This window comes from Symphodus melops (genome assembly GCF_947650265.1).
Source record: "Symphodus melops genome assembly, chromosome: 14".
In the NCBI taxonomy this organism is placed as follows: domain Eukaryota; kingdom Metazoa; phylum Chordata; class Actinopteri; order Labriformes; family Labridae; genus Symphodus; species Symphodus melops.
In genome coordinates this window covers 12,128,223-12,143,258 of record NC_136704.1, presented here as the reverse complement: position 1 = coordinate 12,143,258, position 15,036 = coordinate 12,128,223, and the positions used below count along the sequence as shown (strand labels likewise).

The following is a 15,036-nucleotide window of genomic DNA, read 5'->3' as shown; positions in this document are numbered from 1 at the left end:
GGAATATGAACAATGCAATTCATTGTCTGTGTAAAGGTAATATATCATTTTGTTGCGTTAAACTAACAATGAGGGCCTGATTCACTGGAGCTGATCCTTGCAGATTGAAGACTTTCAAGTTGTCCCCTGAATGGCCAGAGTTAAAGTTCTTGTTTTGTGTATCTTGAATATCACAGCCCTGCAAATACTATGTCCAAAAGAACAAGTTAAATTCAGAATGAATAGGCCTACATGTTTTATGGACTGAAAACATGGCTGAAAAAAAATGATTTCGACACTCCTAATCAGAGGGGGGCGGTAATATAGCTCACGCGGCCTCACCGAAACAAACGAAGAACTCCGTTGCTATGCGACGACGTTGCGTTACAAGTGTTTATATAAACATTGGCGTTAAGTGGTGTAGCTTTCGGCGAATTGCCCGACTATTCAGGTACTGTTACAATGCAGGTTGTTTTAAAGTTATTCTGGTTCGACAGGTATGAACCCTTAAGTGCTATTCCATAATTATGATGAAATTGACTTTTTATTTGACTGGTCACAGTTAATCCAACATATAGATGCTTTTTCAACACTGAAGTGCTTCCTCAACCTTTTACCCTGAGGCATCATTTAAAATATCAAGTGACTTGTATCAAACGTGGTAGGCTATACTTAGCTTTGTTTCCTATAATCAGCAGGGCAGAGCAGAAAAAAAACGATTAACATTATCTTACACCACAATACTAATCTTTCAGGGGGCAGATGCCAAATTCAATTATATTAAGACCTTTCTTAGGTTTAACATTTTATCTATAGGCATACTAACCCAAGACTACAGTTTTGATAACACCCATTGGGGTGTTACTCCTCCAGAGTGACTTAGTTGAGTGACTTAGTTTTGTCATGCAGAAACAACTTGGTACCAAATAGACTATAATTATTTACAGAAGCCGATATGCTTGGTACAAAAACTTCAAATTCTGATATGTTGCTTCCATGGCCTTTCAAACTAGTAATGTGACACCATAATTCTCATTTCAAGGGAACTAGGATTGAATTTGGGGTATGATTGTAAATGTCTATAATTTCAAGTGATCATGGAGCTGCTGCTGCTGCTGCTATCTTTCTTTCTGTAAGATAAGCTATCTGTAACATTTCATCTGCTCGTGGAACTAAACTGCAATGTTTATGTTGCAGCATGTCTCTTCCAGACACTATGTATTGTGCCCAGCAAATCAACATCCCTCCTGAGCTGCCAGACACCCTCAAAAACTTCACCAAGGCAGCCATCCGCACACAGCCAAAGGATTTGCTGGTGTGGTCTTCAGCGTAAGTCGAAGTGGTCTGCGATTGTTCTGCTATAGGGTAGGGGATACATGTGTTTGTGTTTCATTTCAACCTTGTTCTCTTAAACAAAACTATAAACAGATCTCCTGACAGTATCAGAGGATAAAAAGCAGGCCCTTTGCTGTAACTGTAATTGGATCCCTAGGGCACTCCTATTGTGGCAGCAGTTATACTATAGGACTTTTGGAAAAAGAAGAAAAGCTCTTGACATAATTATAATACATCAAGACCCCCCCCCCTCCCCCCAAGGACTGTCACATCATCTGCTATTTTATTGGCCAATGCAGTGTTTACAGCAACAGATAAAAATGTGAGCCATATGGTGAAAGAAAAACATTTCAAATGTATCCTGGGTTAAAAGATGTTTCTATGCTGTTAAAGAAACACCCACCCACTTCTAAATTTAAACATGATTTCAACTGTGAAGTAAGATAGGCTACAGCATGCCCTTTAGTACTGGATAAAAACATGTCACTTAACATCACACAGGGACAACTGAAACACATGATGATTTATTCAACTGGTGGTTCTCACCAGAAATGAACTTGGACTAATAACCAACTCGTCCCTCAAAGTCCATCGTCGGCTTTTATCTCTCTGTCTTGATTGTCATGCCTTGAAACCGTAAAGATGGGGGACATGCAGGGTAAAGCTAAGCACTCTAGAATATGTTAATCATGTGTGTGTGTTTTCTTACAGATACTTCAATGCGCTGTCAAAAAATGAGTGCCTGCCTGTCAAGGACAGGCTGGAGATGAACGTTGCAACCCAGAAGACAGATACTGGACTGACTCCAGGTCTACTTAAAACTCTGCATAAACAGGTACTTTCTCATCGCAAGAGCATAGCTTAAAGAACCGACCATGTCCTAGTTGACTCCATTTTATTTGACTTTAACCTGTATTTGAGATCATTGCAGTGTAAACCAGTATATTAAATGTATCTCATAGTTTGTAATGTGCACGGGTAATAATCTCTAAATGCTTACTATGTGGGCTTTTTTTTATTAGTTTAATTAATAGTTGCATTAAACTTAATATTCACATTTGCTTACACTCACATTCTTTATGTGAGCCTCTGCATTTTGCAATGTTGCTGTTTGCCCATGTGGATCATTAAAATAATATATTATTTCAAACCTACTTTATCTCACCTCTGCCTCCTGGTGTAGTGGAGTCATTAAAAGAACTGAAACATGAATCCTCAAAGGCCAACAGTCTTAGACTAGACCGCTCTATCTGCGTTGCAGTGCTACTAGTTAATACAGGCACACAGTTATTTTACATTTGATCTGTTAGCTTTGGATTTGTTTTATCTGCTAAATTTTTGGCAACAAAATAATTTTTTAGAAAATTTGACATTAACACATAAATATGTAGCTTTCATATGATACCAGCCTGTTTCTCTGACTCTTATTATTCATGTGTTATTCATTATTCATCTTTGCCGTGTAGATATTGTTTCCAGGGTATTACACCATAAGCTTGCTGATAAACTGGTCATTTTCTGCATCGCAGGATTCCACGCGTGCTGGGAGGAAATATAATGCAGATGAATTTCTCATGTATATTTTTAACAGCCATATTGTAAACTTAAAACTTATGAACCACCTCCATTTCTCCTCACCCATCCAATCTCAGCTGTCTCATAAGAATACATGCGTCAAGGAGGAGCTGCGGAAGAGGTGGCAGGGACTGTGTCTTCCCATGGAGCAGCTTGAGAACCTTCTGATGCTGGGGGGCTTTACCTCAGACATTGACTGGATGGAGTTTTTTTCCCTGTGCTGCAATACTCTTGGAGGGGTGAGATGTTACATGCTAACACCACTTAGAGCCCTTAAACCTGTATGGTTCAGCCCAGCACAGTGTGAGCCTTTACTGTTTATTAACTGTCTAGTCTACTAGTATTTCGACTTCATCCAGACACCCGTGATCCAGACATCCAACATGGTCCCCAGGCTATGACTGAATAAATCCTTCTCTGACTACTTGAGTCTTTGCAGTCCTATTGAGCCTATGATTTTGCTTCAAAGTTGCGGATAGAGCAGAAGAGAGATTAAAGAGAACTTGTGTAAGCACGGATAACTTTGCAGATGACTTCGAATCTACAAAAGCAAATAAAGTTAAGCATTAACATGATCTCTTCAGTGTCAGTTGATTGGAATTTGTCCTTTCTGTATGAGGTTTTACGACACTTTAACCACATGAGGGCAGTCACGATCTTCTTTTGTTTGGGCCCTTTTTGTTCCTGTGAGCTTCACTCGTGTGTATGCACTTTAGTGTATTTGCAGTATCTGCTTGTGACGCTCAAATGTCCTTGATCGCTGAATGACTGATTATGTATATTTTGTGTCTACTGTCTGCCCCTCTGTTTTTTTTCTCTCCCAAACTTCTCAGACCCTCATGAGTGCTCTAAAGTATGCCTGTGAGATCCTGACGGAGGATGAGGAAGGTGGTGCTGCTAGAATCCCTTTCACCACCTTCATCAAACTCTACACCTACTTGGCACACTTGGATGGAGACATACCACAGCACCACATTGACAACTTCCTCAGCAGCCTGCAGGTTCCAGTGTAGGTGTTGTTTTACGTGTTCCAATCCTCAGGTTAATAGCTGTCAGTATGCATATAGATACAATGCCTCCATTGTAGAATAAGCTGGTTTCTTTAGGCTCTGAATATAATGTCTGGTTTCATAACATTAAGAACAAAGATGTCACCCTGTCACTTTAGAAACAGTCTTATATTTTGTCTAACTTTAATTAGTTTACTGTATCTTTATCTCCAGTTACATTCACCCTGAATCCCTTCTTTATTTTCAATTAGTTTTGTCACTCATCGAAGTTATAATATCTTCAAGTGCAGCTGCTTTTTATTTTTACTTTATGAGGATATGAACCTTATTTTTCGCCATTCTGACTCTTGAGAGAGATACTTAGTCACCAAAAGTTTGATTGAGTCAAAATTTGAGCACACACGATCATGTCATCTTCTGTATACATTCTACAGCCTTTAATTAGCAGCGATCCACTCCACAGCAGATTCTCTGTGGGATTCTTTACTTTCAAAACTACCCGCAGTTTTCTCGTTAAGCCAGCGTTTCTCAATCCTGGCCCTGGAGATCCACGCCCGACTATCTGATGGACCCAAACATTATCTTGACAGATTCTCCTGTGGTGTGAGGTGTGTTAAGAATGATCTCAATCCGATCCGATTTGAAATTGTAAATATTGTACGTGTTCAATATTTAAGATCAGAGAACACCGAGGACGGCTGACCCTAAGTTCAGAAGCAACTTGTTGATTTGTTGAGCATGTGTGTTTTACAAGGTGTCCTTTTAAACACGACATAAAGCGTGTTGGTAGTGGATAGTTGTGTGTGGTGTGATGTGCTGAGTCGGTCGTCTCGTTTGCACACCACACACTGAACTGTTAATCTGTCAGGATGTCTACATGTCTGGGGTCTCACTTTTTTTTTTTTATATTTCAGTGCTGTAGAGGTTTCCCTCTTTCAACACAGCTGATTGAAGTGAATTGGTCATTATCAGGCTTCTTGATGAGCTGATCATTTGAATCAGGTGTGTTGAAAAATGGAAACAAATACAACATGCAGGGCAGTGAGTCCAGGATTGAGAAACACTCTAAGGGACTGTTTTACTACACTTAAAATGCAAAGAAATGCACCAACCACAATTTTAAGCCAAAGGAATGCTACCTATCTGTATTCTTCAGTGCTGACTCTGGATGTCCTCAGCACTGCTTTAGCTCTACTGGCCCAACTTTCCTGTCAGTCAATGTTGGTATAGGCTTAAAGGCACAGACAGTTTAGGAGTTAAGCCACTTCCCCTGGCCTCACATGATGCTGTAAGATAGTGATATTCTCTGTGCTTCAAATTCCTTTTTTGCTGAGCACTCTGCACTGGTTTCTTCGCCCGACAGCAACAAGCAGAACGGCATGATTCAGGTTTCCAACTTCTACATCGGCAGGAAGTGAGGGAAGGAGACGCGCAGGAAAGTGGAAGGCAGGAAGGAAGGGAAAGAAGTACCAAAACAACCGTGTTCAATTAATAAATTGGCCCACCAATGCCTTTTCAATCACAGCGGTTTGTTCATTAACTAGAAATCGTTCCCATTAATTGTAAGCATCAGGCACAGTGAGTCAAACGACAGTGAACAAGGCTGCTACTTTCAGTAAGGTTAGAATCTTTTAATGAGCAACAAGAGAGGCACAAAGCTGCTTTCCACAGACGTTCAGGTGTGTATGTGTATGCTTTTTGTTGCCTGTTCCCTAATGTCTATGTTAACCATAGTACATTTATCATACATGCAGACACAGTCATATCAGCTTGTGGACTCACCTCATTTGGCCTCTCAGTGGGTGGATTCATTTTCCCCGAGCAGAAGAACAGAGGAGAGGTTAGGTGATAAGCTGTGAGGGCAGAAGAGCGTGACTTTTAGCTCGTGTTTAGACTGACAATCCCTCTGTGTTCAATTCACTCCTCCGTGCAATATTGTAAACGGGCATTTACAAATGCCCACTCAGACAGGTTTATTACACTTGTCAGAAAGCACAAAATCACAAGCAAGGGCCAAGAAATCGCTGAGGTAGACACCAACACGCACACACACACACAAAAGCATCAAATCTACCAGTCAGTCTCGCCGTATCCTTCTCATTCAATTCCATATTAACACGGGGACAGGACATCATCTTAAACAGGCACAAAATGGAACCTTTTTATTATAAACATGTTTTCCTGCTTAACGCACATGTACACGCACGCACACACACACACACACACTTGTGGTTGTGTCATTTTCTTGTGTATTGCGTCTGGCAGGACAGGAAACAGGATCAGAGGGAATTTGCAGCGCAGGCACACACACACAAACACACACACACACACACAAACTTAAGCCTACCCCTTGCAGGGTTGCGGCTATGACTGAGTCAAAGGGGATTGAAGGACAGATAGAACCGCTGATATCTTGATAAGTGTGGGATCACCCGTATGACACAGCAGAAAAGGAATTTTGTCAGGGCTTAACACAGAAATCTCTCTATGAACTACACAGTTGAACTTTGTTATATAACATGTGGAAAATACTGCTGCCTTGATTTGAATCTGCTCAGTGACAGAAACTGAACTGGAATACAGGAAATTGAGATTGACATTTAGGTGGGGTGTAAAACTGTTATAATAAAGATTAGTTTCTACTCATTAACTTTTAACATTAACTTTGAAAACACACTTTTTTGCATCAATTCCATTACAGAACAATCGCTTTTGACGTATGACAATGTGGATTAGCAAGGCCCTAAATAAGTGCACGTTTAATCTACGCTTATATGAAATATAATAAATATAGTATTTCCCCCTCAGATCTCTTTTTCTCCTCCAATCATCTGAATCAACTTTAACAATGTTCTAAAAGTGACATGTTCTTTACAAAACATGTGTAGACCCATCCTAATAAAAGGATGTTGGGGAGCATTGTATGTGTAGTCTCCTGTAGACTGGATCTTACAGTTCAGCTTGGGATCACTGTGCTCCATTGTTTTGCGATACAGGAAATTGGGAGGGACATGATGTCATTGCAAAGATGTCAGTGGTTTAGGAATCTCAGCTCCAGGGTGGACCTTGTTGCACAACTGTTACTATTTCTTCAAGCTTTCCTCATAACATGGCATCTCCAGGGACACGACAGATCTAGCAGAGCAGTGCGAAAGAGACAGGAGAAGAGAGTGGACACAAAGGCTCCTTTTTAGCGTTTGTTGTGTAACAGACTTCAGGGTAAGGATGAGGGAGAGATTGATTCATACTTTATTGCAAATAACATCAAAACGGTCTTCACTGCTGCCCTGTTGAAATGTGTTTATAGTGTTTTGTGTTTTTTATTTTTAAAGGTCACATATTATCCTCCTTTTCAACAAGTTGAAATCAGTCTCAGAGGTCCCCAAATCAATTCTGTGAAGTTTCTGATCCTGTAATTAATAATATAATATCATGCCTATGAACCCCCAAGCCCTGAACAGAACAGCCTGTTTCTCTGTCTTTAACATTGCATGCAAGTGAGCTGTGCATAACCACGCCCCTCTCTGCAATGGGATGTGGCCCTTTGCTCTCTTGCTCCGTGCCCTATTGTTTACTGTTCCTCTAAGGAAGGCAGGCTCAGACTACATCTCCCACCTCGGGGAGCTGTTACTGCCCTTTGTGACATCACAAACAGATCATCTCCAAAACCAGCTTATTTGAGCACACATTTTCTGAAAAGTGGTGCAGGCAAGAGATGGGAGGGTGGACTTTTCTCATTATTGGTTGGTTTTGTCAACAGTCTAGCGACACATGTGAACGTCACTAAATCATGGTAAAAAGCACGATGCATAATATGTGACTTTTAAATTAAATAACTACTTTAGAATGTGTTGTCGCTGATTAGATTGACGTGTATTCGTCCCAACAATAACTTTATTGAACACTGTACATTTCTAAAATTATATATTATTTCCAGGGAGCGTCAGCATGGGATGATAAAACCTCTGGACTTCATCTATCTAGATGATATGGACTCAACCCCCCCTCCTGAGTCATCGAAGTTTGCCAGCACGGAGGGCTGAATAAGAAAGAGCTAAAGGTTTTTTGTTGAAAGATGAATTAAATCCCAACAGATCTGTTTTTGAGTTCATTATGTACCGAGTGCCGGCGTGCCCCGGAGAGAGTTGTGATGTTATGGACAGAACCCATACTTTTCCAAAGAAAGATATTCAAGCCTGGATCTGGGTTATCGCCCCTTCACATTCTTAACGCGGAGGCAGGATGAACAAGCACAAACCTCGAAGGCTGCTTGTGAAAGCAACCTGTATATCAAGCCACTTTAGCATCTTTCCTTTTAAGTCTAATTATCTTCTTCATGGAACAATGATCTCGTAATCCTCACTGTGACACGCACAAGCCGATTAAAGATCAAGATAGAAATGACAAATTCATGAAGACCAGAACATTTTGTGAACATCATTACTTCTGGAGAAGTCGGAGGAGTTTTTTTTTACAGATGGAAAAAAAATAAAAAATCTTTTTCCATGTTGCCAGTGACCCGCAGCCATTAGAGGAGCTACATTTTGAAGACACCTCCACAGTGGCTTCACCATTCTGAGTCATTTACAAGCAAGGTTGTGTGTGTATTGATATGGAAGAGTGTAATCATTTGTTTTTTTCTGTGGGAAGACCTGGACTTACATTACCACACAGATCGTTTAATCATGTATTATCCTTGTATGTATTTATTATGAAAGACATTTGTATGCAGGGTTTAAGAACACATGCAAAAATAAACTCGGGATCCATAAATTAAATGTGTCTGGCTGTATGTGGGAGTTGATCTTACACACATGAATACACATGACAAAAAGAGCTTAATTAAGGGCCATTGCTCGCTGATTAAAATTAGTAAATTACATCTTGTGGACAATCGAGTTTCTTTTTCTCAACTGGCAGCACCATCTTTCTCTGTGTCGACGCATGGAGTGTAATCCTGAGCTTCTGAATAGACTGTGTTGTCTGTCCCTGCCTCATTAGCTGATTAAGCAATGATATGAAGAGTTTATAATCAAGCTATTAATAATCAGGACATTAAGGGTTTACAGTAAAGGGGGAAAAAAACAAACATTTTCAAGCAAATCCTCTTCAGCACAAGCACCCCCATTAAAAACCCTGACATAAACAGTTGCACTTTACCATCACACACATATTCAAACCTACACAGCGCGGTACTTGTGTCAAGAAGAGACTCACAGGAGATCTTTGTATGCTACTCCTGCTTCAGTTAAACCAACGAGGCCAACGTGTGTCGGGGTGTTTAGGCCGTTTGTGGTTTAAGGTGGAACAGATGAATGACTGAACGAGAGAGTAGGACAGCATTAGTTTGTCTACTCACACATGTTCTTTAGGTGAATCTAAGATTCAGACGTGTGAGCTCCACTGAGAAGGGTCGTGGTTAGAGAAATGTACGAAAGTAAAAAGCCTTTTAAATCTGCTATACCTCACACAGAACAATTAGTCATAGTTTATGGACCATTTGGCTGCTTTTGTCATCTTTGCTGATAGACATGATGTATTTAAAGCAACCACCAATGTACCCCTTTGCTACTATTTTTAAGTAACTACATGTAAGCTTTCCAATAATTATCTACCAGGCACTAATTAAAATGTATGTTAGGTATAGGGTCCTCATAATGTAAAAGGTGTTTTTTCTTGCTGTTGCTTAAAAGAAAATGTGTGTGTATGACTTTAAATGTGTAGTCTGTTGTATGCTTAGCTAATGCAGCATGTCCTCATGACTTTGACTGCGTTTATAGCAAGCTAAACTGTAAAAGTGAACAGTATGTAGACCTCCAGTCCCTCTTGCAACAAGCGTAGTAAAGCTACTAGAGGAGATTGCTACTGTGAGACTAATAAGCATAACATACTTTTTTGCTTCACAATAGATACGCCCTCCCCTTGACTAACTCTTCAAACAGCTTGAATCAATACATTTGCTTTTCCATTACGTTGGACCCATTCAACAACATATTGTGTCAACACAAACGTTTAGCCAAATGACACAGCCTTAAAAGGCCAAACAGGTTGTGGGTTAAAAACAACAGTTATGGAGTGCCCTAAGTGTGTTCACAAGGTAGTAGTTTAAATGGTCCTCAAATTACAATGGATCAGGGATTGAGTACAAACCTCATCATTACATGACACAAACACACATGCACGCACACACACTTACGTTCGTTGAGATTATCTGTCCGGTAGATTTCTATTTTTTTCGACTTAGATAATGATATTGACTCTGAAAATGATGGTGGTGCGGATGTTGTGCTATTTACGGCATGTTAAAGTAACACATGATGACTTCACAGAGGGTGAATCTGCATTTACATCAAAGGGAACAAAACAAATCTGTTTGGTTTTTTTTACATGACAACGTAATGATTACATAGGACACATGGGAAGGTGATCTTGTACCAGGTCCTCATATCAGCCCTGCGCTCCTGAAGTGTCCTTGAATGAACTACAATATTCCCTCCAGCTGCCCTGGCCTCAGACCTCAAATGAACCTGCATGTGAAAAATCTAGTGTACCTGAAGAGTCCTCATCCTGTGAACTGCTGGTCCTATTAATCAGTATAAATAATTACAGCCAAGGCTGCATGTAGCCCACCCACCCAAGGTAGAGTGTGAAACAGTCGTGGTTTACTTGAGTTCATACAGCTGTCTTGATATTGAAAGAACAAGTAGAATCAGGAGTAATAAGAGATACAAAAGGCAAACATAGCTATGTTGTTTACAGTAAAGTCGTACTCAAAGTCAGGGTACTTGTAATGTGCCTATTACAATTTCCCATGTTGAGGACTTTGAGAATAGGATTTATGTCATTTAAATAACAAATGTTTTGGTTGTATACACAGAGGAGTTTATAAACAAAAACATTTTGGTCAACTTAATTTACATAGAATCCTATATTTAATGGCAGTCTTATTTCCCGAAACTGAACTGATAAAGGTGTATGATAAACAAAACAATGATAGAAACAAGTGCACTGTTTCCCAACATGTTTGTATCATAACTTCCTAAAACTTGCACATACAAAAATACAATTGTGAGCAGTACAATACTGCACATACTGTACAGTGAAGAGGTAATGCACAAAGTCTTCTATCAAAATCTAAAATTGTGTTCAAAATCTGTGCAACCTTTTTTTTTTTTTTTACGTAATTCTAATTCAAAACAATGATGTGTTGTTTGTTTTTGGCATCGCTTTCTTCTGTGATTTTGTCTGTGATTCAACCAGTGAAACTTTTGGCAGACATTTATCTCTGAGAGGGAACGCTGGCTCTCACCGACACAGCAGCAAACAGACACCATAGAGATGGAAGAGCCACAGGAGAGCACAGCTCTCAGCTGGGGGTAACTAAAGGTATAATAATAATGGGCACACACTGGGACTGTTATGCACTTGGTTTTTTCCACAGCAGGTGCTGTCAGCAAACTCATGTTATTAATTACTCAGAGAAAAAAAAATCTTCTAACTACGTCTGCCATGGTTCTTTAAGTTACAATTATCTATGTTTATACATTTTACACAGAAACTAGTCATTGTCTCCTCTCATGTTACCCTGTTTGTAGTTCTGTGAAAAGTGAAAACCAGGCATAAAAAATATAGGCCCATTGTGTAACTTTAAAAAGGGACACAGAGGTTTAAGTTAAGGTCAAATGTGTAAAAGCTTTTGCTCTTCGCTCCGTCTTAACATATTTGGACTACTCCCCCTTATAAGAACCACATCTGCAATCATTAAAGAATCAGCACCAAGTAATGAAGGTCTATGTATTTGTCTGTATTGTCTATAGTGTCTAGTGGCAAAAAAAATGAAGGCAAGAGATGGTTGCGGCTGACCAAAATGAATGCTATATGAAGTGTAAAATACATGATATCACATCAATTTTGTCTCATGAGCCTATTTGTTTCAATCTTTGCACATTATTTAAGTGGCATACACCTGATAATTCACAAGTTAGTTTGCTTATGAATGAAAGAGTCTTGATATGACTCAAAACAGGCAGGGTGACACTGAAATGCTGGGTTTCCCCTCTCAGCTGTCATCCATCAAGTGCTTTTTCCCAACACAAGGTTTTTTCTTCATCAAAAAGGCCAGAGGCATGAGGTAATTCTATTTTCACAAATGTGTGAAACCACTGAAACGTGGAGGAAAGACGTGTAAATATAACAATTTCTCAAAACCAAAAACGGTTTCTTGGGTTATCTAATTAACTAATCAAATCATTGCAGTTAAAGGCGAACCTTTGACGTTTGTTGTTGTAGGCCAACCTAGGCCAATTTATTCAGAAGAGGAAATGAGTCACAGAATAAAAAACGGTCCTTTACTACTTTTATTTTGAAATCTGAAAATAGTCGAGGCTACTTGCTTCCTTTAATATACTTATCAATATTGGTTGAATCTTGAAGCAACATTCGAATCAAACTAATAATGTATAACTGAACAAACTCGGAAAAGTATGCATACCCTATTCTGACAGAGAGTCGAATTAATCTCCCCTCAGACAGATAGGCAGAGGGTGAGAGAGAGAGAGAGAGAGAGAGAGAGAGAGAGAGAGAGAGAGAGAGAGAGAGAGAGGTCCCAGTCCCATCTAATCGGATTAGGGGACTGTGGGTTAACATGCTGCTGTCTCTCTCTCTCCGCCCTACATTGGACGGCCGTGTGCGCAGCAGTTTAACTTTCTGTTTCAGATCCACGGAGCCATTTGCAATAACCGACTTATTTTCATTCATTCGGACTTGAAGGGAAACACCGTCAACACAACTCAACGTGGTTTCGTTTTGGGAGCGCGCCACGTCAGATCAACACTTAGTGGGACGTTCACGGACCAGATGGGGTGATTTGCCACCAACACTGCGAGGATGACTGATGGGCAACTACGCGCGCAACAATCTTGTAAATTGTCTGAGAACAGATAAATACGTTTGCGTCATTTAAACTGCTGTTTAAGAGACTTCTTTAGCGACAGTTCTTGTCTGGAGAGACACTCAGTCCCATGTGTGCGCTCTACCCCGAGGACTGTGCCCAAGACCAGGGGGTTAGATGGTGCTTATAACGGACGACAGGGATGGAGGAGGCGCTTTGCCTGGCCGAGTCAAACAGCTCCATCAGCAGCAAAAAGTTCCCCCGACTATAGCTGAGTTCAACTCGGACGAGGACTACCTGGGCTCATGCGAGGAGGACGGTGAAGAGGACGACGAAGGGGAGGACGGGGACGATGAGTTCGAAGAAGTTGACTTCGAGGACTTGGATGACAGTCGAAGCATCGCGTCGGACGACTCCTTCTACCCGCCTGATGATGTGTTCGCGGACTCGGAGCGCACCCCGTCTCCGGACAGCCCGGAGCCGCTCACTTTTTTCCAAGCATGTTGCAGCAACAACGCGGCGATCGTCCGGATCATGATACGTCATGGGGTGACGGAGGAGGAGGTTCACGAGAAGGACAGGAATAACAGGGTAGGATGCAAATAATGATGACTGAGGGCACTTTGTGTTAACTTTGAAGTAGACTTTCAGAAGTCCACCTTCAGACCACTGTTGTAAACAACACAGTGGAACACTTGCTTGTATTTTGAAACAGAGTAGTATTGTGGATAAACAATGCATTATATGATTTATTTTTTTACATCAAATAGTAGAAGCCTGTGGGTTGTCAAAAGTCTTGTATCCTGTAAGTACTCTTCTGTGAGACAGCTCTTGTCACCTTCCTATCATTATGTGCAACAAGCCTAGACCTGCGCTTCATAGAGGCCATGCTGGCTGGCTGGCCTTATGAAAACTTCATAACATCAGTACGTTGAGAAAAGACCTCCTTTCTCTTGATTTCAACAATGCATCAGTCATTATCAGTTGACATATCCAACATTCAGCCAATACTTGCAGTAACTGCTTTTAAATGCACATTCAGAAACTTGTTGCTACCTGTGGTTTTATCATTTATTTGGACTATTTTTCAAAAGGGCTCACGCTTTTATCTCGAATCATATTCAAAACTGTACACGTATGGATCTCTTGGTGTGGGGACTGACTTTAGATTTAAAAGAGCGAACAACCTCAAGCTCTGTTAAAACACTTAAATCTCATACCTTTACCAGTGTGCACAGTCTTTTGGGTGTTTGTTTGTTTAAAAGAGAGAGAGCGTGTGTGTGTGGTCCAGCATGAACATTAATGTGTTTATGAGCGAGGATCTGACTGCATTTTCTTCTTTTGGATTTCAGTTGAACTTGTTGGAGGCAGTAGGTAAACACATAATCTTCCAGCGAGAACACAGCATTATTGTGCGTTAAACAGTCATTTTGTAATGACTCAAACTGTACAGTTAAAAGCACAACGGGAATACTTCACCTTTCCTCAATAGTAGTCTTTAGTATGCACTCATATCATAGCAATGTGTAATCATGTTGTACAAATCCAAACTCAATGTGTTGATTCTGGATTAAGCGGGGTTTTTTCCACCTTGTCTATTGGTACACTCCTGCCAAAGAACTTCAGCCCAGGGCTAGAGGATAAATCTATATTGGTCAAATGTAGACTCCTTTTTTTAATTTGGACATGTCTGCAATAGAGTTTGCTGGCAATAGAGGCACGGGTGAGATGAAATCCCTTTATTGTGTTAGGTTAGTTTTAAATTGAACAATTTGTTCACTCTTTATTACCAAAATGCCACTTTAGAGATACCTATGGAACAATTTAGGACTAGGCGATATTTGTATTTGTTTATTATGAGATATTATGATTTGTATCTCCCCCCCATGCTTGTGATAAAGATTTCATAATTAATGTGAAATTGTGTTTAATAATCTCTCTACCTATCCAAATAATCCTGATTATGAGTTTAGCCATAATCGAGCAGCCAGATGGAACGTCACTGAAGTTTTCTTACATTGCCAATTACAGAGTTTTAGTAGAGAGATTTGGAGTGCCGAGCCCTGGCCTCAGGCAACTTTGTTGCAGTGAAAGAGAATGTGTTGAATTCATTCACTTCAACCAAGTGTTTCTTGTTTCATACTGAGCTTACATACATTTGTGTCCTGGAGCTTCAGGCTGCCCCATCTCTCTTTTTCTCTTCTATTATTTTGTCTGTCTCTAACCAACTCTTCCTCATTCTTTCTT

The 15,036-nt window shown here is 40.3% G+C and overlaps 2 protein-coding genes across 2 annotated transcripts in view; both read left to right on the top strand.

Moving 5' to 3' along the window:
- The first annotated feature begins 329 nt into the window (after positions 1 to 329).
- ropn1l (rhophilin associated tail protein 1-like) lies at positions 330 to 5,423 on the top strand. Its single transcript, XM_079361339.1, has 6 exons — positions 330 to 430; positions 1,177 to 1,308; positions 2,026 to 2,149; positions 2,967 to 3,128; positions 3,723 to 3,898; positions 5,263 to 5,423. Exons 1-6 carry the CDS (start codon positions 348 to 350, stop codon positions 5,315 to 5,317), a joined length of 732 nt encoding a protein of 243 aa, XP_079217465.1. The 5' UTR covers positions 330 to 347; the 3' UTR covers positions 5,318 to 5,423.
- A 7,136-nt stretch (positions 5,424 to 12,559) lies between these two features.
- ankrd33ba (ankyrin repeat domain 33ba) overlaps positions 12,560 to 15,036 on the top strand; it is a 14,362-nt gene continuing 11,885 nt past the window's right edge. The window contains exon 1 of the mRNA XM_079361049.1: positions 12,560 to 13,380. Within this exon, the coding sequence (XP_079217175.1) occupies positions 12,967 to 13,380 (414 nt within the window). The 5' untranslated portion in view covers positions 12,560 to 12,966. The remainder of the gene's footprint in view (positions 13,381 to 15,036) is intronic.

Bases quoted from the DNA above. Each gene is read 5' to 3' on its own strand.
- ropn1l (XM_079361339.1), top strand. From the start codon at position 348: ATGCGACGACGTTGCGTTACAAGTGTTTATATAAACATTGGCGTTAAG. The intron at 431-1,176 runs GTACTGTTACAA...TTTATGTTGCAG, and splicing joins CGAATTGCCCGACTATTCAG to CATGTCTCTTCCAGACACTA. The intron at 2,150-2,966 runs GTACTTTCTCAT...ATCCAATCTCAG, and splicing joins TTAAAACTCTGCATAAACAG to CTGTCTCATAAGAATACATG.